The sequence below is a fragment of the Canis lupus genome, chromosome 37, assembly GCF_048164855.1.
Source record: "Canis lupus baileyi chromosome 37, mCanLup2.hap1, whole genome shotgun sequence".
Lineage (NCBI taxonomy): Eukaryota > Metazoa > Chordata > Mammalia > Carnivora > Canidae > Canis > Canis lupus.
The window spans coordinates 18,596,027-18,623,907 of record NC_132874.1 but is presented as its reverse complement, the minus strand read 5'-3'; the positions used below and the strand labels follow the sequence as shown (position 1 = coordinate 18,623,907).

The window sequence follows — 27,881 nt, the reverse complement described above, 5'->3', positions numbered from 1 at the left end:
TTGTTTGTTTGTTTGTTTTTAACATTTTAAGTAATCTCTACACCCAATATGGGGCTCAAACTTACAACCCTGAGATCAAGAGTCATACACTCCACTGACTGAGCCAACCAGGAGTCCCTAGAGTGAACTTTTAATACATGAATAACATGGCAAAAAAAAAAAAATGAATAACATGGCATCAAAACATATATAGGAAACTTTGTTTTAAAAAATGCATAGAACATCTTATACAGCCAGTCACTGTAAGACTATTTTAACCTTCACTGCTTAATGTATAAGACAGACTAAGTACATAAGAAATGAACAAAATATAAAAATGAGTCATGTTAAAAGTAGACATTATTTGATCATAATATAAAATTTAAAAGTAATAAAAAATTTTTGTCTAAAAAAATAATTACTGAGAAATCCCAAAAAAGTCTAACCATGGTTAAGCAGAATATAACATCATAATTGTAATTATTTAGGAAAAAAATAGGAAAAAATGTAAGTAAATATTAAGAAGTACCAAGTTTCAGCTGCAACTTTCAACTAGATATAAACTTGTTTCAGTTTTGCTCATGGTCACACGGTCAAATAGCTGAATTCTTTTTCAATTTTAGTGTTCCTGAACTTAAGAATGGTCGATGATCATGTGATCAAAATTTCTAAGTACTATGACGTCAGTTTACAATGAGACCTGCCAGTCTAATTTACTGTTAAAATCTAAATGCTCATTTAAGGGAACTTAGATGAAACTTTTTATATACTTTACTGGTTGAAATTCTATCAGTCAGTGAAAATATAGATGTATATTTGCCATGCAAGAATAAAGTTCCTGCAAAAATTTAATTTTTTTCAAAACAACATAACTTTCAAACAGTTAAATCGTGAACAAGATTTAAATCGTGAACACAGATTGGCAATTGAAACAACTGGGTAAGCGAATGTATTAGGTAGATAATTTTAGGAAAAGTATTAATTTTCTTTAAAGATTTAATTTATTTATTCATGAGAGACACAGAGAGAGAGAGGCAGAGGCACAGGCAGAGGGAGAAGCAGGCTTCATGCAGGGACTTGATCCCAGGACTTGAGGATCACGCCCTGGGCTGAAGGCAGGCGCTAAACCGCTGAGCCACCCAGGGATCCCCGTATTAATTCTTGTTTAGCCAACTCATTTTCTACAATTTTCAGGAACAAGGCAAAATAATGGAGATTGGATCACAAGCCTATTTTTTTGCAGAATTGTTTCTTGTACTAGTATTTACGATATTAAACTCACAGCAACAGAAAGTAGAATATATATATTTCATTCCCTTTAGGTCATAAGTCAAGAGAAAACCCTACCTGGCAATTCTTCACATTTTATGAAGATGAATTCAAAGCAGAAGGTCCACTTTGCCACCTCAAAATTTCACAAGGATGGAAGACATCTAAATCATGTAAAATAACACCCATGATAAATCATATTTGAACCAGACGTTAAAGAATATAGAATATGAAAGAAGAAAGTATTAGATTAAAATGAAGTAACCCCTAACTCTCTCTTCTCTGGCCTCATTTAAAAGGGGGCGTCCATTTCGTATTGAAAATGCGCATTACAATGACTCAGCAGCAGACCCCTGGCTGAGAAGGCGGAGAGGTTAATTGTGCTTCCACTAAAATGTCAACACTAAAATCTGTCAACAATAAATTTGTAATAATAAAGTTGTTACCAAAGGAGAAAATCTTAAAATGTACAGAGATTCTTGTTTCTCCCAATTTATTACTTGCGCCCTCCTTCCACAACACCTCCCCCATCCCCAAGACATAGGTCCCTCTCTGTGGCTGTCAGGAGGCACTGGTCATCTTTCTTTTTCTCCTCCTGTATCTTTTCTCCAATGTGGCGATTGGGCAGGAAACTACTGGCTTACCAGAAATGTCCTAGGGCAATGCTAGCTATGGGGGCAAATACTGGGTCTTCTGTCTACTTTTCTTCTGGATCATCAGAGTGGGATGATGAGATACTTGCTCTCCCCATTCTCAATAGTCAGAAGACCTGGCTGTGCACCCCAGACCCAATGCAGCCTACTGCCATTCGCTCTGCAGTGCCAAGGCAGAGTCCAGTTGAAGCTCAACTTTGCTTTCCTTTGTGTCACTTTGCTATTGTTTCCTATTCTTTTAGTTCCCTTGGAGTCCCTTCAGAAAAGAGGACCAACTGGACCAAGGCCGGATTTGGAGATTTCTGGATTTCCTGGCCAAATAACATATTAAAACAATCAGAAAAATCAACTCCGTGGTCTCTTCTCAATTCCTAAAAATAACCAGATAATTCACTAAAATTATAAGAGGAGTCTATTTAATCGCATGCTTACAGGTTCAATAAACTTGTTGAGATAGAAAAAAAATTTTTTAAAAAAATATTTATTTATTTGAGAGAGAGAGGAGTAAGCACAATCAGAGGGAGGGGAAGGGGCATATGGAGAGGGAGTCAAGCAGGCTCCCCCCTGAGCAGGGAACCCTATGTGGGGCTTGATCCCAGAACCCTGAGATCATGACCTGTTCTGAAATCAAGAGTCAGACACTTAGCTGACTGAGCCACCCAGGGGCCCCAGAAATAGAAAAAAATTCTGGAAGAAAAAAAAAAAAGGTGATTGAAATTGATGAAATTTTGAATAGATCAAATATCAAGAAAAAAATGTAGAAAGTCATCAAATAATCCATCCGATAAGTTCTGACATTTCTGCTGGTAGATGTCATCCCACTGCTAAAGAAAAAAAATCTATAAAGTATAGAAGTGTTCTCAAATATAGACGTCAGGAAGTTATTTATTCATGTCTATAAAGTAAATATAAAATTTTGTTATTACTGGAAAATAGTAAGGAAACAGATTGATCTATGTTTTTTTTTTATCTATGTATTGTTAATTGAATTAACTTCAATTTCCATAAGTTTAGTCCTGAGTAGTAGTTTAAGTCATGAGCTCTTTCATAGATGCTTGTGTTTGCCTGTATAAATGCTAGTGGTTTTAAGGTACAAATGAAGGCCTCGTGGTCCTTAGAAGAAGGGCAGCAGCTGGCTAACATTGCTTATAAGGACCCAACTTTGAAGCTCTAGAAAGTCAAGATCTCTCAGCAAACGGGTTTTGACCAATAAGTTATTCTTTTGAGGGAGAAGTCACACTTTTAAGAAAGTTTTAGTTTCAGTATCAGAATCTATGTTCAGAATGTCACATTTAGAGCAATTCTGAGGCATATGATACTCCAATCCTTCGTAGAATGTTCATGTAAACAAGAAAGTAATGCACCCAAGAAAGAAATCATCTCCTCTTAGATAAAAGAGCAAGGAAAAATTAGAACATGTTAAAATGGAATACAAACAGAAGAAGTCCCCAGAAACTGAAAGCCTGATGTTCAGATATCAGACATCTAATCTCTAGCAAAGGAAACCAGCCACTGCAGAATGTGTGGAAATGGAAATGGAAAATGGAAATGGAAATGGAAAATGGAAAATGGAAATGGAAAACACAGAGTGGGGCGGCCTTGGAACCTGGAGCACCAGGAATCCTGCAGAAGTAACAGCTGCCAGATTCTCAGGTGATCTGTCAGAGAAAAGAATCACCAGTCCCAAGATCATGAATCAAGATATCAGATGAGCCAAAAACATAAAAGTGACACGTCATGAAAGGTCTCACTCCAGACTGCTGTGGAGTCTGGCCTATGGGATACCATTATTGCCCCTAATTCCTAAAGACACCATCTCACTAAGGTTGATGGGCAGGAGCTGGGCTTGAAAGACTGTAATTTATTTCTAGTGTGGCACACTAAGATAGATTAATAACCAAATGACTAAAGGTAATTATTTAAAGCAGTGAAACACTAAAACATATGTCTTAAGTTAAAGTTTCTATTAATGGTATTGCATTAGTCATTCTGCAAATATTTATTAAGGACTTTCTGGATGTTTATCTAGAGACAAAAAAGAAAAAACTGCTGTCTGCAAGTGGAAGAAGCAGAAAAAAGATGAATGGCCAAGTCTAATTTGCTATGCTGAGAGTAAAAACATAGTGAAGAAAAAAGAGGGCCCTGTGATCCAGCAATATGGGTCAGAAAAAGTTCTGGAGAAAAAGCATACATGGGTGAAGGGGTAGGAAACATTTAAGGCAAAAAAGGCAGCATATACCAAACACCCAAGAATCCAGCCTCATTTGTGCATATGTGTAGCAAAGAGTAACACTAGGTAGCACAGTTTTTCTGAAGCATAAAGTGCTTGGCAGTGTGGCAACAGATAAGGTTAGATGGACAGGCAGGATAGACAAGCTAGGTCACAAGAGGTCACATAGTCTATATATAGAAATTTGGACACCTTCACTAATAATTTTTGTTTTTCTAAACACAAGAAAGTTATTTCTATTTGTGGCGATAATAGAATGCCTAGGATCAGACTAGCCCCCCCCACCATAAATAATTATAAAGCTGGACAAGCGATATGAAACTAATGTTTTCTGCTATTGGACACAAGGTAGTATAAGACTGTGAGCTCTAAAAGAAGGAAAACTCATGAAGTGTGTCTTCTGATTGCTCTGGCTGTTTTCCAGGGACAATTTCCTGATCATGGTGCAGGAAGCTGGAGCCCAAACAGTACATGGTAGTCCCCTTGAGCTGAGAAGGCAGAGATCAGAATTTAGAGCTGTTAGAGTTGCTGGAATCTATATGGGAAGGGTGCAAGAGAAAAGGGAGCTGCTTAGGAGTTGGGGAATATATGTGGGCAAAAAACTGTGAAAATTCCCTTCAGGTCCTTTGCTGGGCTGCACATGTATAGGATTATACTACATAGGACTGACCAGAGAATATGACTGAACAACACAACTTACCAAAATTGACTCAAGGGAAAATAAAAACTCTAAAGAGTTCAATACCTATTTAAGATATTTAATCATCACCACCATCACCATCCCATACAGACAACTTGAGGCCTAAATATATCACCAGTGGATTCTAACGGAGAATTAATGATAATAATCTTAAGCAAATTCTTCCAGGAAATACAAAAGGAGGAACGTTTCCTAATACAAAGACAATACACACCATCTCTCATAAACAGATGCAAACATTCTCACAAAATAAAATATATAAACATATAAAAAGGGTAATGTATCATGGTGAAGTGAGGGTTTTTTCAGGGATGCAAGATTTCACATCCAAAAAATCAGTCAATGAAATTCGACACATTATAAAATAAGGGGGAAAAAATCATATGATCTCAAGTTGTGCAGAAAAGGCGTTTACAAAAGTCAACATTCATTAATGGTTAAAACAACACACACAAACTCTAAGCAAACAAGGAATTGAAAAAACTTCCTCATTTTTATAAAAACTTCCTCAATGGGGAGAAACCTATAGCAAGCATCATATTTAATGTTGAAATATTGAATACATTTCTTCAAAGATCAGTTATTGAGCAAGGATGCCCAATGTCATCACTTTTTTTCAATATTGTATAGGAGGTCCTTGCCAGTGGAACAAGGCAAATAAACAAATAAATACATAAGAGGAAACATACAGATTGGAGAGAAAAAAGTAAAACTATCTGTACTTGCAGATGATTTTTTTTGTACTTGCAGATGATTACATTTTAAAAATCCTAACAAATCTCAAAACAATACTACTACTACTACTACTAATACTAATTTACTAATAAGTAAATTTTACAAGGTCACAGGATACAAGATCAATACACAAACATGAATTATCTTTCTATACACTAGCAACAAGTAATTAGAAACTGAATTTTTAAACAATACCATTTAAAGTTGCATCAAAACCCTATAAATTGTTAGGAATAAACTTAACAAGCAGTGTGTAAGACCTCTGAAATCCAACAAACACTACTAAGAGAAATAAAAGATTTGAATAAATAAATGAGAAAGTTTCAATATAAGAAGTCTACCATCATCATTGGATACTGTTAAGATGTCAATCCTCTCCAAATTTATCTATAGGGTCAAATAATACCAAACAAAATTCTGGCAGATTTTTTTTTTTGTGTGTGCAAAATTGATGGGCTAATTCTAAAATTTTTGTAGAAATGAAAGAATGAAGAGCTAAAATAATTTTGAAAAAGTTGGAGAACTTATACTATCTGATATTAAGACTTAGGATAAGGCTATAGTAGCCCAAAAATATATCCATATATATGTGGTAATTTTCAACAAAGTCACAAAAGTAGTTCAATGGGGGAAAAAGACAGTGTTTTCAACAAATGGGTGTTTGAACAATTAGATGTCCACACAGGGAAAAATAAATCTTGGATCCTATTTCTCTATTCACAAAAATTGATTTAAGATGGTTTCTTGACCTATGGATATGGGCTAAAAATTCTTCTAGAAAAATACATGGGCTAGAACTTTCACTCTCTTAGGCAAAAATTTTTTACAGATTTTCTAAAATAAATAAATAAATATCACCATAAAAGAAATATTTGATAAACTGAACTACAAAGTTAAAAAAATTTTGTTCTTCAAGAGAAATTCTTTTAGAGGCTGATGGAAATGTTTATTATCTTGATTGTTATGATGGTTTCAATGGTATATATATATATATATATCAAAACTAATCAAATTTTACAATTTAAACATATGTGGTTTATTTAATGTAAATTATACTTCAACCTCTACCTTACACCACTCACAAAACTGAACTCAAAATGGATTCAACACTTAAATCTAAGACCTGAAACTGTATAATTTTATAATATTTGCAAATCCTACATCTGATAGGGGGTTAATATCCAAAATATAAAAAGAATTCATACACTTCTGTATCAAAAAAACTAACAATTCTTTTTATTTTTAAAAAGTTTTTAAAAAGATTTATTTATGTTCAAGAGAGAGAGAGAGCATGGTAGGGAGAGGGCCAGGGGGAGAATCTCAAGGAGATCCCCTTGCTGAGTGCAGAGCTAGATGCAGCAGAGCTCAATCCCATGAGCCATGAGATCATGACTTGAGCTGAAACCAAGAATCAGAAACTTAACCAACTGCACCACTCAGGCACCCCTAACAACTCTTTTTAAAAGCAGGCAGAGGAACTGACAGCATTTCACAAAGAAGACACAAACGATCATCAGACACATGAAAAAATGTTCAACATTACCAATCATCAGGAAAATGCAAATCAAAACCACAATGAGATACCACCTCACACCTGCTAGAATGGCTATTATAAAAAAAAAAAAACCCACAAGAGATAACGAGTGATGGTAAAGATGTAGAGAAAAGAGAACCCTTGTGCACTGTTGGTAGGAATATAAATTGGTGCAGCCACTATGGAAAATGGTATGGAGGTTCAAAAAAAAATTAAAAATAAAACTACCATATGATCGAGCAGTCCCACTCCTGGGTAAATACCCAAAGGGAGTGAAATCAGAATCTCGTAGAGACCTCTGCACTCCCATGTCTGCAGTAACTTTACTCACAATAGCCAAGATATGGAAACAACCTAAGTGCCTGTCAACAGGTGACTGGCTAATGAAGAATATGTGTGTACATATACACACAATGGAATATTATTCAGTCCTGAGAAAGAAGGAAATCCTGCAGTTTGCAACAACTTGGATGGGCCTTGAAGGCTTTATGCTAAGTGAAATAAGTCAGACAGAAAAAGACAAAATACTGTATTGGTCTCATTTATATGTGGAAACTAAAAAAGACAAACTTGGAGAAACAGTAGTATGGTGGTTACCAAGAGTTGGGGAGGGTGGTGGAAATGGGGAGATGTTGGTCAAAGGGGTACAAACTTTCAGTATAAGATTAATAACTTTTGGGATCTAATGTACAGCATAGCTATTATAGCTAATAATACTGTATCATATACCCGAATGTGGCTAAGAGAGAAGGTCTTAAATGCCCCCCAAAAATGGTTACTATATGACAGGATGGAAGTAATTCTATAGTAATAATCATTTTACAATTTATAAATGTATCAAATCAGCACTTTGTATACCTTAAACATGTAATATTACATGTTAATTACATCTCAAAGCTGGAAAAAAAACCCTCTTACGCTGCTGGTTTAAGTTCCTTGAATTTATGGAAAACGTCCACCATATAATCCAATCAGCAGAGTCAGTCCTATTTATTAAAAATAAAAAAGATGGCAATGAGGCTTACTTTGTTTTTAAAAGTGTGACTTTATTTTTCACCTCAAATAAAGCTGTGTTAATACAAAAATTAAATTAAATTAAAATTAAAACACGTTGTTGAGAAGTTAAAAAGGCAAGCTGTGCACTTGTTATGTTGAACACGGGCTGTTATATGTAAGTAATGAATCACTAAATTCTACTCCTGAAACCAGAATTACATTAGATGCTAACTTTAAATAAAAAATTGGGCACAAACAAAAAAGGCAAGCCACAAACCAAGAGAAAATAATTGTAATAAATGAATCTGACAAAGAACTTACATCTAGGATATATAAAGATCTCTTATTACTCACAATGAGACAAACCCCACCAAAAAAAAAAAAAGAAACAAGCTAAACCTAAAAGAACAGATACTTCCCAAAATAAGATGTACAAAAATAACCAAAAAAAAAAAAGACCAAAAATAACCAGATGGCCAAAATAACATGAAAAGATACTCAACATATTTAGTCATCTGAGAAATGCAACTTAAAACCACAAAGAGATACCACCCCCTAGAAAGGATAAAGTAAAAAAAAAAAAAAAAAAAAAAATCCAATTGACCACCAAGTGTTGGCAGACATACGGAACTGAAATTCTCATATACTGCCAGTGGGATATAAAACAGTATGATCATTTTGGAGTTACGCATACACTTAACTTGCAACCTAAGTTTTTACAAAAGGGTAATGAAATTATATGTCCACATAAGACTTGTCTGTATTTATAGCAGCTTTATTCATATTAGCCACAGAGTAGAAACGACTCAAATGCGCAAATGGATGAACACTGTGCTATGTTCATACAACACACTGCCACTCACCAATAAAAAGGAATGAATACTAGCTCACAGAACAACCCAAAAGGTTCTTAGAAACCTCAGGCTGAGTGAAAGTAGCCAGAAATAAAACATCCCATCTATGTAGGTATCATTCTACTTTGTGATGCTGTAGTGATAGAAATCAGATTTAGTGATAAAATTAGGTTACTGGTTGACTTCGGGTGGGCAGAGGGAAGACCTATTGCAGAAAGGGACACAGGTAACTTTCTGGATTAACAGAAATGTCCTGTCCCTTGATTAGGGTGGTATCCCATGGATTTATGTATTCGTCAGTACTCATCGACCCTTTAAGTGTACACATTTTATGGTAAGTAGAGTACACCTCAGTAAAGTTTATTTAAAACACGCACACAAAAGCAGTCATTCGGTTATAGTTGATCTAGGAGGAAAGACATTTACATAATTTTGATGTGTTTGTGATAATTACCCCGCAAATCTTGTTAAGAGAATAAATATGAGGGGCGCCCGGGTGGCTCAGTGGTTGAGTGTCTGCCTTCGGCTCAGGTTGTGATCCCAGGGTTCTGGGATCGAGTCCTGCATGGAGCATGCTTCTCCGTCTCCCGGTGTCTCTGTCTCTCTCTGTGTCTCTCATGAATAAATAAATAAAATCTTAAAAAAAGAGAGAAAGGGATCCCTGGGTGGCGCAGCGGTCTGGCGCCTGCCTTTGGCCCAGGGCCCGATCCTGGAGACCCGGGATCGAATCCCACGTCGGGCTCCCGGTGCATGGAGCCTGCTTCTCCCTCTGCCTGTGTCTCTGCCTCTCTCTCTGTGTGACTATCATAAATAAATAAAAATTAAAAAAAAAAAAGAGAGAGAATAAGCATGAGGAAATAAACACATGTCCTGAAAGAGCCAAATCCTCAGATCATTACCTAGGGAATGGGCTTCAAAAATACTTGGAGTGTTTCTTAAAGCTATTTAGATGAACACTCCAGATGGGCAAAATTGGAAGACAATGTTAGGTTTTGATTAACTTGATAATTAGTAAATCAACACGTATTTATATCAGACATTATGACAAAGACCACAGGAGTGGCTGCAGGATATCACACTGGTTGTGAAGGTGGGTTATAATCCTGACTCCATCATGTTAGCTACAGAGCCATGCGATAGCCACAAAATCCTTCTAAGCCTCAGCTTCATCTACCTTATGAATTTGTGAGAATTAAAGTATATGAGAATACTCACGTGAAGCTTTCAGAACAGTGGCTATTATCAAATAGCCCGCAATATGAAAGAAAGCGCTACTTTCAGTGTCCTGAGACATTTGGAAAAGTTCCTTTTGGAACGACAGATTTTCCTATAGTCTGCCTCTCCCAGGCATAGAAGCACAGAGACAAATACATATGAACTACCTATTACATCAAGAATATAGATTCCTATTCATACACATCATCTAAGTTTTTTTTTTTTTTAAGATTTTTATTTATTTATTCATGAGAGACAGAGAAAAAGAGGCAGAGACACAGGCAGAGGGAGAAGCAGGCTCCATGCAGGGAGCCTGACATGGGACTCGATTCTGGGTCTCCAGGATCAGGCGCTGGGCTGAAGGTGTCGCTAAACCACTGAGCCACCCGGGCTGCCCTCATCTAAGTTTTTAAGTGGTTGTTTTTATAAAAAGAGCAGGGCCACAAAAGCAAATGGCAAAGGTGGGGGTAGCAGCTAGTGGATATCATCCCAGTGTTTCATCAGAGGAAAAGTGGGCCAAAAAAGTGAAGTGAGAGGTCATTGAAAGAAGATGTTTAGAACGTGCCAGTCTAATTGGGTTAGAGACTAATTAGAAAGAATTCAAGAGAGAAAGCAGGCTGTTGAGGGGACTTGCAAAAAACATCAGGTGAAAAGTATTCACTTAAATCAAATGTGTTAAACCTAGAGATAGGATAGTGCTTTCAACCAAAAGGAAAACTGGGCCTACTCTGCACGCCCGCCCTCCCACCAGATGCAGAGCTATTTCCAGGGGGTAGAGAGAAATTGTAGCTCAAGAAAGAACTAACAGTTGGAGCTGGTCAATACTGGAACGGAGCTTCAGGAGCTTTAATGAACCCCAGAGGCTTTCAGGTTCTCAGAGGCTTAAAGCACTGTGGATGGAGAGTCTTCGGACTTGCGGGCTTGTTTGTCCGTCTAGCATTGATACGACTTACTCTCTTAAATGTGATATGCTCTCTATGGGCAACTTAAAAAAATATTCCATTTAAATTCAGTTTGCCAACATATAGTGTAACACCCAGTGCTCATCTCATCACCCAATGCTCTCCTTAGTGCCCGTCACTCAGCTACCCCATTTCCCCAACCCACCTCCCCTTCTGCAGCCCTTTATTTCCCAGAGTTAGGAGCCTCTTGAGGTTTGTCTCCCTCTCTAATTTTTCCCCACTCAGTTTCCCTGCTCTCCCACATGGTCCCTTTCACTATTTCTTAAATTCCACATATGAGTGAAACCATATGATAATTGTCTTTCTCCAAATGACCTAATTCACTCAGCATAATACCCTCCAGTTCCATCTATGTCGAAGCAAATGATAGGTATTCACCCTCTCTAATGGCTGAGTATTATTCCATGGAATATATATACCACATCTTCTTTATCCATTCATCTTTTGAAAGACATCGAGGCTCCTTCCACAGGTGGGCTATTGTGGACATCGCTGCTGTGAACATCGGGGTGCAGGTGTCTCAGTCTTTCACTACATCTGTATCTTTGGGGTAATACCCAGTAGGGCAATTGCTGCGTCATAGGGTAGCTCTATTTTTAACTTCTTGAGGAACCTCCAACTGTGTTCCAGAGTGGCTGCACCAGCTTTGCATTCTCTATGGGCAACTTTTAATTTAATTCTCCATGAGCAGGCCATGTCTGATATTTAATGAAGTCTTTACAAAATCAGCTGCGGTATAGTTAGGGCAAAGTTCTGGTTTGGATTCGATTCCTCTGTTGACTTTTCTCTTTCTCTGCAGCTTCAGGCTGGGCATAAGCATCAAGTTTAGCAGGAAATAGCAGGGAAGACACCTGAAAAGAAACCCAGCTTATCCCTGGGAAACACCAGCGAGAAAGCTCTTTTAATTTCTGCTCCTCTCCATTTGTACTTCTTCTAGAACGAATTAAGACAGAGAGAAAGGGAGAGGAATTGCTACCAGGCCATAGGGAGTGATGGTCTGGTGTGGTGTGGGAACAGAGTGAACGTGAGCTGGGAAGAGGGAAAGGAGTGGGAAGCCAGAAGGAATTTCCAGACCTTCCAGGCACAAGCACGTACAAAAAGTATCCTATATCTGTTACGTACTTTGCATTAAATATTGTGATGTCCCGATGCATTCATGCAGATGCAAATCTAGGTACCTGTATTTCAAATGAGTTCCAATTAAGAACCTCAACAAAAGCCTATCTTTTATAAAGTCCGATAATATACTGGCTTGAAGCGTGACACAGGGGTCTTTAATAAAATATTCTGAAAAAGTTGCCTTTGGTGTTGAAAGTTCCCATATTTGGTTTCAGCCCCAAAGTGACTTTTTCCCCCTCTGCATGACTTAATAATAAGGCATTCACTCACCTCGGGGCTCCGGCCTATGAAAACGGCCCTATGCCTGCAGAGCCCTCCCCACCCCCCAAACATTCTTCACATTTCACTGTCACTGCCCTGCCTGTTCCTATTAATCCCCAGAGGTGTGCTCCCCACAAAGATTCCTGAATGCAGCAGACCTCAAGGAGGGCCCTGGGGCTGAGTGCGACTTGCTCACCACCCTAAATAAACAGAAGGAAGGTTTATTTATGGAGAGAGGAGCGGAGCGGGGAGAGAGAGAAGGAGAGCCACAGAATCTAAGAGAGCAGAAGCAGAGCTCTTCATTGCTGAGCTCCTACTGTAGCAGGAAACCCATATACACCCTTCAAGGCTCTTTGGGGGACACTCAGGGAAGCGGTGTAGGAGGACGCAGCAGCTTGATGGTGTGGTCTGCTCACACTGAGCTTCCAGGAAAGAATGCTAGGGCTCTCCCAGGGCACAGAGTTCCCCAAGATGAAAACTAAGAGCAAACTCCATTGGGGCCCAATTTCTCTAATTTCAGAGTTAAGATCAAAAAGTCTTTGTGACCCTAAGACAGGTCTGCTTGTCTCCAAATCCCATATTCTCAACTTCTGCAGACTCTGGCTTCCATGCAGTGTGATCCTAGAATGCTCTCTTCCCCTCCCCCATTTCATAGGGAAATGGGGGCCGCCTCTGGGAAACAGGAGTCAAGAGACAAATCAAGGTCATGCAGGGTTTGCCTCAAATGCTGCCCACTCAGAAAGACATTCTCTGCACACCCGACCTAACTTACACATCACCCTCCCCCATCACCCTCCCCCTTTTATCGCCTTAGCCTATTTTAATATTGTTCTCATAGCACTTATTACACTCTGAAGTTATGCTGTCTGTTTATCTACCTGTTACCCCTGCCATGAGACTGTATCTCCCTGAGGCCAGGGGCTGGATATTGTTAAACACTGTTCTACCCTGACACTAAAACTGTGCCTGGGCCTGGGGGTGCTCAAGAGATTATCAAATGAATGAATAAATTAAGGATCAAATGGGTGCATGAAAACAAAAACAAAAACAAAAAACAAGAAACAAAAACAAACAAACAAAAAAACCCCAAAACAAAACAAAACAAACAAACAAAAAAAAACAAATGGGTGCATGGATGCACCAAAAGAAGTGGGTTGGAAAATTTTAATTTGTGGGATGTATAAAATAGAACAACGAGGAAGAGGAAAGAAAAGGAAAAATGAGGTTAGTGTGTTTGCAACCTGCCACTGCCTACTGCCTGCAAGCTCTCGGCCGCTCTCAAGCTACCCAGCCCAACATTAATTATATATTTTTTAAAGATTTTATTTATTTATTTATTTATTCATGAGAGAGAGAGAGGCAGAGACATAGGCAGAGGGAGAAGCAGGCTCCCCGTGAGGAGCCTGATATGGGACTTGATCCCCAGATTCCAGGATCACACCCTGAGCCAAAGGCAGACAGACGCTCAACCACTGAGCCACCCAGGTGTCCCCCTATGCTTATTTAAATCCAAAAAAGTGCTCTGTAAGATGGAATGTACCATATATGTCTGTTATGTGCATCTCATCTGATGGTCAAAGACATTGTTTCCGTATTGATTTTCTGCCTGGATGATCTATCCATTGATGAAGTGGAATGTTTAAGTCCCTTACTATTATTTTCAGAGCCAATGGAGCTAGTGGCAGTGTGTTCAAGGGCCCAGGGAGCCAAGTTTCCCTGAAACATTACTGATGATCTTTGATTTGGAAGGGCTGAAAATGACTAAAGTCATATTTGTGATGCAGCCATCATCCAGCTCAGAAATTCTCAACCACAAGGGTAGTCCCAGAATCTCTGGGATAAAGGACAAAGTGAAGTGTGTGGAATTTTACATGCTTTGTTTGCTTTTGGATTTTTAACATATATTAGCAAGGGGCCTAGGTTCAGAAAGGTTGGAAAGTGATCTCAGTAATGTGATCGGAGGAGATTTGTAGGAAATCTTAATAACGTTAGGGAGAGAGTCAAGGATGAATCTGAAATTTGGAGCTGTAATGTCCAGGAGGACAGCGATTTCTATTAACCATTATGGGGAATTTGGACAAGCTAATTTGGGGAATAAGCATAACTTGGAGCTTGCTGAGCTACCTGGCAGCAAGATATGTCTCAGTGACTGCAGTAGCCTGTGAGTAAGCCAGCAGAAAGGGAGGAACACAAATGAGAACCTTATACAAAATCTGGATTATACTATCTACTATAATGGGGAATATATATCTGATACTTGACTCCTTTTCCTGGCACAAAGCTTCAGAAATCCTTGAAGTTTCCAGAGTGCCAGGTGTCAATGATCTGGTAAAGAGATGACTCAAGGTGGACCCCTCTCCCCCAGCTAGCTTCAGAGTGGGGCTGGTAATCAGAAAGACCAACCATGTAACTGGAAGGTGGGAATATGGACCAGCCCCATCCCTGAGAAGTGGGACTGGAGATTTAGTTCAATCATGTAGCCGATGATTTAATCAATCGTGCTTACGTAATGAAACCCCAGTAAAAACTCTGGACTCAGGGTCAGCGGAACTTCCTGGTTGGTGAACCCACTGATGTGCCGGGAGGGTAGTGCACCTCGATTCCACAATGAGAGGCATGGAAGCTCTGGACTCTCCTAGACCTTGCACTGAGCATGTCTTCCATTCGGCTGGTCATGGTTTGTGTCCATTTTGATAAAACTATCATCCTAAGTATAGTGCTCTCCTGAGTTCTATGGTATCCCAATGAGTTATTGAACCTGAGTGGCTCATGGGAACCCTTAAATTTATAGATGGTTGGTAAGGAGCATGGGTGGCCCTGAGACTTTCAGGTGGTGTCTGAAGTGAGGACAGTCTTGTAAGAGCCCTTAAACCTGTGGAGCGTGATGCTAACCAGGTAGCTGCTGTGGGCATTGTGTTGCAGGACACCCACTTGGGGTGGACACGGAGCATTTACATGGGTAAATGCCTATAGTTTGCTCGCATGGATCACACAACAGTTGCTAAGGTCTATAGGGATTTTTAGAGGCCTAGCTCCAAATGGAAAGATTTCGAATGGATTTTATATTTTATTTCCCACTATTCTTAGTTGCTGACAATCATTCAAGAATTCAAAATGTTATGATAGGTGATGATTTTTAATCAAAGAAATACAGAGTAGAATGATCTCATTTGGGACACTCCTTTAATCAAATAAGACAATATTTGATCTTTACACTTTCATATATAAAGTTACAGGCTCTGCAGAAATGTAGAGAAATTTATCTCTGCTTAGTTCTTGGCTTATTTTTGAAATAATTCGAAGTTGCCTCTGATTTTTCAGAGGATGAGTTGATGACAGATTTTGGGGGGAATTTGGGGAGAATCGGGAGAGGAAAGTAACATTTCCACACTCAGTATAGATATCCACTCTAAGATATTACCCACTACAGAACTGGAAACGTAAAAATAATAAAGCACATCTTAGATTTGAGAAAACATGATGATATCATTAAGATCCACCTTTGCTTCTCTTTGACTATCAAATGAGCTGCCCTATGTGTTCAATGGAATCACTTTTTCCTTAACCAGTTTTCTGTTCTAAACATTACTGTCTCAAAGCCTAAGTGTTTATAATAAAAGTCTAGATTGGGGGCTTAGGGGCTACGACAGGGGTCTATTTCATTCCACAACAAGCATTCTAAAAATTGAAAACTGCTTGATTTTCTACATTAACTGAATTTTGGAAAATGATTCTTCACTGATCACACGATGCATTCTACGTTGACAAACCAGCTTTGTTTCATGTATATGGATAAACCGCCAGCCTTCCATGGAACGGGCAGGTATTATTCCCCCACTAGGTCCTGTTTTTCTATATGGAGAAGATGATTCAGAAGTCAACCCTAGGGCTGCTGGATCACTATATCGTTTTCCACCTGCCCTCCAGATGGCCAGCCCAAGGGAGGCAGAGACACAAAATCCAGAAGTCTATTTTTAGGGCTCTGTGCATTAAAATCCCTTCATAACAAGTAAGTCCATTTTATGCCTCTCTGACCTTGAAATTTGAGTTCTCTATATTAAATTAATGAACCACCCAGTGTAAGAAACTAGCTACTACTGAGATCAGATGGCTAATCACAGTCCTTTTTTTTTTTTTTTTTTTAGATTTTATTTATTTATTTGAGAGAGAGTGGGAGCCAGAGAGATCACAGAGGGAGAGGGAGAAGCAGACTTGCCACTGAGCAGAGAGTCCAATGCCGGGCTGGATCCCAGGACCCTGGGATCACGACCTGAGCCCAAGGCAGACGCTTAAGCGACTGAGCCACCCAGGCATTCCAGCTAATCACAATTTTAGTTAGACCAAGAGACTAAGGACCAAGTGCTGCCCACAGTGTGTGGTCCTTACCCTCCCTTATGCAATCTATAGCTAAATCTAGGCTTCACCTGCCAAAATCTTACTGAAAACACCTTGTATGATAGCCAGTTAAAAAAAAAGAAAGAAAGAAAAGAAAAAGAGAAAAAGAAGAGAAAAAAAGAAAGAAAAGAAAGGAAAGGAAAAGAAAGGAAAAAAAGAAAAGAAAAGAAAAGAAAAGAAAAAAGAAAAGAAAAGAAAAAAGAAAAGAAAAGAAAAGAAAAGAAAAGAAAAGAAAAGAAAAGAAAAGAAAAGAAAAGAAAAGAAAAGAAGAAATGAAACCATGGCTTTTATAAAGGCAAGACTCACACTCTGATGAGCTTCCCCTCTTCAGGGGATTTAAATAACTAACATATAAAAACAAACCTATCCATATATTAAAAGAAAGGACTGCTGTAACATCTGGAGGGGTACGTTTTAGGTGATGGAGCACAATACCACGACAGATGCCTGCTAAATGCTCCGCGGGTCACCTGATGACCGCTGTGTCACTGTGGGACTAGGAGTCCCTGCCAGGCAGTGCTGGCCGGGGAAGGACTATACTGTATTTACACACAGTGTAATTAAGTTACTTCGCACTGACGTCGGAGCTTTCAGGCCGGAATCCTAAATCACTATGTAAATATCAATTATGTATCAGAATTCCAATAACCCAGCAGCTGTGACATTTGCTTTGAGTCACCCTTGAAGAACAAGTCCTGTGGCTTTGAACGCAGAGGGAAGAGAACTCGGATTCCCTGCTGTCCCCTGCCCTCAAATTCATGATGGTTATTCGCACCGACCCGCTGGCCAGGACTTGGGGAGCCCTTTGTGGCCTGACCCACAGGCCCGCGCTGAACCTACCCATAGGGGAGTCGTCCCCTTACTGCTGTTTCAGCTCTTGCTCCAGCAGGTTCCACGACACAACGGAGGAAATGTTCATGGCAGATGGACAGTGGAAGCTGTGAAGGGTGCACCGCAGGCCTGGAGCCCGGGGAGCCTGCCCGGCCAGGACAGCAGGTGATGCTGGTTTCAGATGCTCACTGGACGGCTCCGGGCGTCCTCAGCTGCCCCCCGGGGGTCAGGGCCCGGCCTTAAGAGTGAAAGGATGGTCAGCCCTTGAGAGGAGGGACATAAGACAACCCAACCCTCGCCTCATCACACGGTCTGTGTTCTTCTCTTTTTTCTTTTCTTTCTTTTCTTTCTTTTCTTTCTTTCTTTCTCTTTCTTTCTTTTTCTTCTTTCTCTTTCTTTCTTTCTTTCTTTCTTTCTTTCTTTCTTTCTTTCTTTCTTTCTTTCTTTCTTTCTTTCTTTCTTTCTCCTTCTTTCTTTCTTAAGGTTTTATTCATTCATGGGAGATCGTGTGGTTTTTTTTTTTTTTTTTTAACCAGAGCAACTGCACATGGACAGAATCTCTCTCCAAGATGATTGGCTTGCATTCATTTTCTTTTTTTTGAAGATTTTATTTATTCATGAGAGACACAGAGAGAGAGGCAGAGACACAGGCTGAGGGAGAAGCAGGCTCCATGCAGGGAGCCCGATGTGGGACTCGATCCCGGGACCCCGGGGTCACGCCCTGGGCTGAAGGCGGCGCTAACCGCTGAGCCATTTTTCTTTTTTTTTTTTAAACACATCTCTGGGGGCACCTGGGGGGCTCAGTGGTTGAGCGTCTGCCTTCGTCCCAGGGCGTGACCCCGGGGTCCAGGATCGAGTCCCGCGTCGGGCTCCCTGCAGGGAGCCTGCTTCTCCCTCTGCCTGGGTCTCTCATGAGTAAATTAATTAATTAATCTTTTTTTTTTTAATCAACCCCCCCCTCCCGCCCCGCCAGGGCCAGAGCCGGTGCTCCGGGCCATCCGGGAAGCGGGGAGCGCCCCCGCCCGGCCCATCCCGCCCGCTCTCGGCCTGGCGGGCAGGCTCCGCTGGGCGACCCGCCGCTCCGACCGCGCTGGGCCCCGGCGGGTCCCGTGGGGGGGGGGGGGGGGTCCGCGCGCTCCCGCTCCCGCTCCCGCTCCCGCAGCAGAGCCCGGGCCGCAGAGCACCTGCGCGTACCTGGGCCCGCGGCCCTCCTGCGCCTGCGCGGCCCACACCTGCCCCGCCGCGGCCCCGGCTCACACAGCCCCGAGGGGACTCTTCGGGGCGGGGGGCGGGGGCTGCTCCCTCGGACTGCAGACTCGTGCCTCCGTCATTCCTCTGCCTTTTAGTCTTTTCTTTTCTTCTCTTCTCTTCCCTTCCCTTTTCTTTTTTCTCTTTTCTTCTTTTTTCTTTTCTTTTTTTCTGATTTTACTTATTTATTCATGAGACACACACAGAGAGAGAGGCAGAGACCCAGGCAGGGGGAGAAGCAGGCTCCACGCAGGGAGCCCGTCGTGGGACTCGATCCCCGGACCCCGGGGTCAGGCCCCGGGCTGCAGGCGGCGCTAACCGCCGGGCCCCCGGGCTGCCCTCCTCTGCCTCCTGTGAGGCTCCCGGGACACCTGCTGAGTCCCGAGCTCACGGCCCGGCCGCCAGCCCCGTGCCCCGCCCGCGGGCCCCTCCAGCCGACCGAGAAGCGGCCCCGCCCCCCGCTGCGGGGAGGCGGGGGAGGTGAGGGAGGGGGTCGGGGGTCGGGGTCCCGCCCTCGACGCCCGGCCGTTGGGTAGGACCCCGGGGCTCACAGGAGACGCGAGCTCAGCCTGAAGAGTGTGGCGTGTCCCCGAGGGGCACGGGGCTGTCAGGAACCCCGGGGGTGGGGGAGGAGGTCCGCTCGGGTCCCCAGGGCCACCCTCCTCTCGGAGATCCTGAACGGACACTCTGAGGTCCCCTGGGATCGGCGCACGGGGGTCACGGGGCTCCCGGGGGCGGAGGGCACAGGCACATCTCGCAATAATCCTGTGCTAAGAGAAGCGGGAGGGCTGACCAGATCTCTTGGTTTCCGCCAGAAAATCCTGGCATATGTATTTTTGTTAATTAAGTTGATTCATTCATTCATTGATTTAAGAAGGTGGGGGAGGGAAAGAGGGAGAGGAGAGGCAGACGCTCCATCCCAGGAGCCCGGGATCAGGACCTGAGCCCAAGGCAGACAGACGCTTAACCAACTGAGCCACCCAGGAGGCCCTCCTCTGCCGTATGTTTTTTTGTTTGTTTGTTTTTCATATGTTTTATTAACACCACTTTTCACACTCCAAAGTCTTCTTCACTGGCATGGTAAAGGGTCCCCACCCCAAGGGGAGCGAGAACTAAGCATCCCTGAGGCCACAGCTGCACCCTGAGGGCCACCCACCACCTGGGCTTTTATCTAAGGCGGTTTTGGCAAACATTTGTTGGGCCCCCAGGTGGGGTGCCAGCCACCGTGGTAGGCAGGGGGGTGGCCATGTGAGTCTGAGGGACAAGGACTACAGGGCCCTGTGTCAAGCGTGCAGCAGACACACACACACACACACTAGGACCTCAGTGTGTCTTCAAAACCTCCACTTGGAAAATCATCTGGGGTCTGTGCTGGCTGGCAGGTGGGGATGGCAGGGGCAGCACAGAAAACCATAAAGCCCTGGAGGAGACAAGTTTCTTGCTTCAGGAAGCTTCTGGAGAGCAGAGTGTGAACAGGCAGGCGCACAGAAGCACTCACCTCTTCCCTAAAGAAACGCACACTTTTTAATTTCAATATTTAGCCCTATCAGTGCGTGGCTACTACCAAACATAAAATAAATCCACTCTACAGAAGCTAAGATCCACGCGTGGAGTGTGAGATTAACAAAGACGACTTCTCCCTCGGTTCTATTTTTACTTACACGTCTCCTGGCAGCAGACCATTCTCTCTTATTATCAGCCTTCGGCACTAATGCAAAATTTAATAAGTATTGGTTTTTCTAATCATTTTTAAAAATTTCAGTAGCTGAATGAACACGCCTGCACCTTTACACTTTGCTTCTGTTCATGAATTTTCTACCTCAACATCCCTAAACACTTCTTTATTCGTTCTGAGGCCAATCCTACTTTAAGACCCAATTCATTTGCTGACTCCTTGGGAAACCAATCCCGTTTCCACGAGGCGAGACGGGTCCTAGTCTGTGTATTGATCCTGATGGCACTCAGCACATCATCATGTCACAGCGATCTGTCTGTAAGTCGTGGTCCACAGCTCCGCTGAATTCCTGGAAGCCAGACAGACACTACCTCTGAGTCACCTTTCCGATTCTGGCATTTAACCCACAGTTCAGTTAAATAACAAATCCTATTTTTGAATAAACATAATCATGGGTTTGGATCTTTAAAAAAAGGTGTACAACTCAATGAATAATCCAGAGAACATTCCTGGGTGACTGTCACCTAGGTGGAGAAGTAGAAAATTTTTTTATTTTATTTTATTTATTTATTTATTTATTTATTATGATAGTCACAGAGAGAGAGAGAGAGAGGCAGAGACACAGGCAGAGGGAGAAGCAGGCTCCATGCACCGGGAGCCTGATGTGGGATTCGATCCCGGGTCTCCAGGATCACGCCCTGGGCCAAAGGCAGGCGCCAAACCGCTGCGCCACCCAGGGATCCCGGAGAAGTAGAAAATTATTGGCACCTCCGAAGTCCCCCCTTGAGCCCGCTCCCTCCCAATCCTACATTCTCTCACTTCCCCAAGGATAACCAGGTACTACTAGTTGTACTATTTTGAACACTGTGTAAATGGAATCATATAGTATATATGATTTTGTATCTAGCTGGTTTCACTCCGCATTACATTTGTGAGATGCATCCACATTATTGTCTGTAGCTGGGATAGTTCCTGGGCATCTGTAGAGTGTTGCATTGTATGAACACACCACAATTTATTTATCCATTCTGCTGCTAATAGACATTGGGGTTCTTTCCAATTGGGGACTGTTACAAATCATGCTCTTACACCTAGTCTTGCATCATTTCTTTAGTCTTGTCAAATATACAACTTTTAGCTCAAAGATCCTCTCTATTCCTATTTTCTGTTTTAATACGTCTCATCTATTTATTCATTATTTCTACTCTCTTTTTTAAAAAGATTTATTTATTGTTTTAGACAGAGAGAGGTGGAGGAGGGGCAGAGGGAGAGGGAGACAACTAGACTCCCCGCTGAGTAGGGGCTCCCATACCAAGACTTCAGGATCATGACCTGAGCCAAAGGCAGATCCTTACCCTGAGCCACTCAGGCACACCTTCTTATTTCTACTTTCTTTAGGTTTAATTTGCTGTTTTTCTTGAACTTCTAGAGATGAGTGCTTAGAAAAACTGATTTTTAATATTTCCTTTCCATAAGTGATTTTTCTGTAAATTAAAATTATTTTGTAAATTTACTATTTTATAATTTTGGGTAAATTGAAATTTAAATTCACAGTTTAAAATTTTTCAACTGTCAATTTTCCTTTGTCTTTTTAAAATATTTTATTTATTTATTCATGAGAGACACACAGAGAGAGGCAGAGACACAGGCAGAGGGAGAAGCAGGCTCCATGAAAGGCGCAGGCGTGGGATTCGATCCGGGGTCTCCAGGATCACAACCTGGGCTGAAGGTGGCACTAAACCATTGAGCCACCCAGGCTGCCCCAAATTTTCCTTTAAGCGTGGCTTTAGTTGCATCCCCAAAGTTTCAATTTCATAAATTCTCTTTCAGTTTTCAGTATTTTTCTGACTTCCACTGTGATTTACCCCTTTGACCCTGGGCTTATTTAGAAATAATGTTTATTTCTAGTAATAGTTTTCTTATTAATTTGCAGCTTTATTCTAAGTTGTCAGAACACAGTGTGTATTATCTTCATATTTTGAAATCTGTTGAAACTTGTTTTATGGCCCAACATGGAGTCACTTTTCATAAATACTCCTGTGTATTTAAGAATAATATATATGCTGCATATTGTGCGGCAATAGGTCTCTGTCCTATGGACACCAATCTGATCAAGCTTGTTAATGGTCTTGTTCAAATCTTTTGTTTTACTGGTCTTTAAGTGCCTTTTTTTGTCCATTATTAAAGCAGTTACATTATTTACTGGAAATTTAGAATTATTATACTTTGTTGGTGAATTAAGTATTTTATCATTCTGAAATATTTCTCTTTATCTCTTGGAATATCTTTTGCTCTGTATCCTTTCTCTGATGTTAATTTAATCACTAGGTTTTTTTTTGGTTAGTGTTTCCACAATATACCTTTTCCTATCTATCTCTATTTGTTTGCTTTCAACCATTTCTGTGTTCTCATAATTCAGTGTGTCTCTTGTAAAATCATAGTTTTTAAAAATAAACTTGGCCATCGATGTTTATATATTAAGAAAAGCATTTTGTCACTATATATATAATGTATTTTGTGATATATATTTGTTCCAAAATCTACCATTTTCCTATCAGATTTATGTTCATCTTGCCTGATCTAGGTCCTTTTTTTGCCCTCTTCTTTTTTGCCTCCTTTAGAATTGACTCAATATTTTAAGATAATTTTCTTCCATTAACTTGGCAGTTTTCAATCTTCTACAATTTTTGTTGGAGAGATTACCAAACAGGCATTATTGAATGTCAAAAGCTAATTATCAGGGTGCCTGGCTGGCTCAGTCGGTAGAGCACAAGACTCTTAATCTTGGGGTTGTGAGTTTCAGTCCCATACTTGGAGTAGAGATTACATTTATAATAAATAAATAAATAAATAAATAAATAAATAAATAAATAAATAAATAAATAAATAGAATCTTTTTTAAAAAGGCTAATATCATTCATACTTTTACTTCTAAATGCAAGGGACCTTGGAGTAATTTCACTTAAACCATCCTGATTACTGCTGAGAATCTAAAAAAATCTTTTAGTATTTACATTTTTTTTTTCAAAGATTTTACTTATTCACTTGAGAGACAAGGAGAGAGCATGAGCAGAGGCAGAGGCAGAGGAAGAAGCGGACTCCCCACTGAGCAGGGAGCCCGATGTGGGGCTTGATCCCAGAACCATGGGATCATACCTGAGCTGACAGCAGATGCTTAACCGACTGAGCCACCCCGGTGCCCCCCTCTCTCTATTTTTTAACATCATTTGGTATTCTATTCTGTTTATTTTTACATTTTTAAAAATTGAAGTAGAGTTTATCATACAACCAGCTAATGACACAAGTAAATTCTTGTATCAGTTAATGACAGAGTGCTGAGTTTTTTCCATAACACACCACTTTTGCTGTTGGAGAAAACCAACATGAGCTGGGGTCTCAAGTATGCTTTCATACCGAGAAGGAAATGAGGCTAAAGCCCTTGTAATGGTAGCACATACAAGTCTCATCAGATACAACCTAAAGGGGGGGGGGGGGGGAAGAAAAGCTGTAACAGCAGGAGTGAGTTATCAAAGAAAGAAGCTGATGGACTGTTTCAATGAGAACAATGAAAAAAGTGGACAGGGGACTAGGAAAAGCGGAGGTTACCCTGTGAAAGCATCTTAAGGTAGAAAGGTGAGGCTCTTGTTTTTTAAGTGTTTCAGTTTACAAAGTATTTTCACATACTGGACCATGATGATGGTAAAGGGGGCAGGAGTAAGGGAAGGGAGGCGGCTGACTGTGCACCTCTGTCAGTGCCCTGGTGGAAAGCAGGTCCAGAAGGGAAGGGATGGCCAGGAAGGCCTAAAGGCCATCGTAAAAACTAAATCCTAAAAAAAAAAAAAAACAAAAAACAACTAAATCCAAACAGAAGGAAAAATGTGGGAAATGGAAATTTTTTTCTGGATTCAGAGATTTTCTAAATGGAGGAACCACTTCTTCTGTACAGGCCTCAACCGTAGTCCTAGATGGGTTGGCAGGGTCTTTATAGGAGTTGCTCCGTAAGTGCAGAGTATTACTGGTCGTACCGGGTGTTTCTGTAATGTATCTGCTAATGAAGATACCTTCTTCAGTGTTCTGTTACCAGCATTGCTTCGGAGTCCTATCAATTTATCCCTTCACATACTATTTCACTCATTTGAGAAACACTTATTAAAATTTATGCTAGGAACTAAGGAAACAGATAAAAGACATGGTCCCTGCTGCCAAGAAGTTGCTTGGCTTACTGATGGAATTTCCTAGTACCCCATGTTGCTCTTGGTTATGCAAACATTGGATTCCTAGATTTTCGCTCATGGTTATTCCATTTAGAAAAAGAGGCCTCCCGAAGGCTGTTCATTGAGATGGCTGTTCAGGTACTAGGTATAAGTGCAGGTCTCAGGACAGAATCTGAGTAACAACTGGGGCCCTTATGCAGTGACAAGCCTGCATGGCTTTCGCTAAAACCGTGCGAAAACAGCAAAATGACATCTTAGTTTTGCTTTTAAATCCTAATGACAGAAAAGGGAGTCAAAGATCTGCTCAGGAAGGAAGAAAAAGGCTGTCACCTTTTTAATATCAAAATCGGACGGGGACATAGGGAGTGCTGAAGTTCAGATGGCGTTATGGCTCACAAGTTAATTAGCCAAATCATTAGCCAAATCATATTAAGCATTCAGTTCCTCAGTTCCACTGGCCACATCCTGAGTGTTCAATAGTCATGTGGAGTTAACGGCTACCACACTGGACAGCACAGATACAGCACATTTCCATCACTGCAAACAGTAAATGGAATGGGTCTCTTAAAAAGGTTGCAAGTGTCAATGGATGTGGGGGGGAAAAAAAAAGGAATTATAATTCAATGGAATGAGAGGTGTTTTTTTGTTTTGTTTTGTTTTTAAGTTCACTTGGAACTTTCTAGCATGTAATTAAGTCAAACAATAAAGATGGAGATACACTTTCTTCTGGCTTTGGGTGTTTGGATGACCAACTGTTGGAACTGTGTCTGTGGGGTATGCAAGACGCTGCGCCCCTGTGTCCAGCTACCAGATGGGCCTGGGGTCACTAACTGTGTCGTCTCCAGGTCTTCCAGGCGCTGCTTGATGGAAAAGGCCCCTTCAAAGCAAAGCACCGAAATAAGGATGCACATTCATCCTGCAATTTAACAATTGGCCTGTCTGCCTACTATTGGATTCCATAATATGAGAGAAATCCCATTGAACAAGAGGGTCCTTTTATTCACGTGATGAGACGTAAAGGTCTGCCCTTGACCTGATCACACGAGAGGCACAGCATGGAGTCATTCTGCAGTGATTTTGCTAAGTGCAACTTCTCTTGCTCACATTGCCATAGTATGCTTTTCTACACTCCATTTACTTGCTCAAAATCCAAGTCAATTTGATACATTCTACTGTTAATCTTAAAACGCAAGACAGATGTACACGGAAGGGTGCAGTATTTCTTGCATCATGTGGATAAATGAGACCAGTAACAATGTCAAACCTGTAACTGCGGCTAAATGAGATTGGTAGGCGCTAGTTTATGTCTTCTGTCTACCCCCTGGTGGAGGGACTCATTACAAGTTGTAGCCAAAGAAGGAAAAAGAAAGAGAAAAAAAAGCATGAATTATTTCCTGAGTATCTATTCAGTCCCTCCCTCAATAATCTAGCGTTGGCTGTTTATAGGAGATTGCCAGCTCCGCAGGAGAAGAACTGAAACCCATTAATTCCCTTTGAACATGTTCTTTCCTGGGAATGTCAGGAGCAGAACAACAGCGGGAGGGCTGCCCTGCCAAAATGCTTAACTCTGAACTCAAGGGGCCATCACTCTGGGTGCAAAAAAAAAAAAAAAAAAAAAAAAAAAAGAGTTATGAGCTTTGCTGCCCTGTCAGGTCTGGAATCCTTCCCTTGGCCATGGATAATACCTAATGATTCAGAGGAAGTACTGTCAATTCTTCAAAGTGAACCTAGCTAATTGTGTAATGTTATTCTGAGGCATTGGAAGAAGCCAAAAAAGAGGCTGGGGAGAAACTCCTTCCTTTGTAATGATCAGCTTACATCCTGCACCATCAGATTTGATTATCCTTATCTTTTCTTGCATAACCACAAATGTTATGACTGGACATAAGTGACCAGACTTCCCCCCCAAAAAAAAGCTCCAGCCACAATATTTGACTCCATGACTGCCTGTGGTGGTAAATTCCTTAGCCTGGCCACATGCCGTGTGAACAGCCATTTCCTTTGATTTATTCATTTGCCAGTTCTTAGCGCTATCAGGTGCCCCCTGGTTCCCACATTAGAGAACGAGGCCAAAAGAAAGGTCTGTTTATCTTGCATCATCTTTCTTTCTTTCTTTCTTTTTTTTTTTTTTTTTAAAGATTTATGTATTTATTTGAGAGGGAGAGCACATGGGTGGGGGGAGGGGCAGAGGGAGAGAATCTGCAGCTGACTCCCTGCTAAGCATGGAGCCAGGAGGCAATGATTCAACTCGGGGCTCACCACCTGAGATCATGACCTGAGCCAGAACCAAGGGTTGGACGCCTCACCGACCGAGCCACCCAGGCACTTCTTACCCCTTTTCATCTAGGCAACTTAACCTAAATAGACTCTAACCTCTTTTTCTCATGGTGCATAGTAATTTTAAAAATTAATCCAGTTTTTTTACCTTAAAAAAGGGAATTAATTTTTTAAAGCTGCCTTTAAAAGAATGGAATAATACATGGACCTAATTAAAATCTTTAGGCATTACAATAAATGAAAAAAGCAAGTTATCTCTCCCATTGCAGACCCTTGGCTTTCCAATCCCCACCCCAAGGCAGTAGGATCCCACCAGCTGCTAGAGTATACTGCAGAGATATCCAAACCCATAGATTCTTGCTTTTCCTTTTTTTTAAATGCATTTTCACATATCTTGGAAATCATTCCATTTTGTCTGTGACATTATCTTTTCTTCATGGCTGCATCGTATACTAATTTGAATATGAATAATTTATTTAACTAAGTAAGTTCCAAATTGATGGATATTTACGTGTTCCCAGTGGTTTGCTCACATATGAAAAGCCCCAACAAAGATCTTTGTATATATATGCCTTAATATACAAATATGAGTATGTGTACTTGACATGTTCTAAATATTCCCAGATCGCCCTCCAAAGATGTTAATTTCTACTCTTACCAACTCTACCTAAGAGTCCTCATCTCCCACAATCTTCCATCAAATGCTAGTTCTACCTGAAAAATCACACACGGTG

General features: G+C 41.0%; 1 protein-coding gene across 5 annotated transcripts in view; it reads right to left on the bottom strand.

Moving 5' to 3' along the window:
* Window positions 1-27,881, bottom strand: part of BLOC1S5 (biogenesis of lysosomal organelles complex 1 subunit 5) — a 137,413-nt gene that overhangs the window by 44,722 nt on the left and 64,810 nt on the right. Inside the window, exon 4 of one of the 5 annotated variants that reach the window (XM_072814225.1) lies at window positions 19,451-21,005. The exons of the other annotated variants lie outside the window; for them this stretch is intronic. Within the exon in view, the coding sequence (XP_072670326.1) occupies window positions 20,954-21,005 (52 nt within the window). The 3' untranslated portion in view covers window positions 19,451-20,953. Of the gene's footprint in view, window positions 1-19,450; window positions 21,006-27,881 lie in introns of those variants that run through there. 5 annotated transcript variants of the gene reach the window in all.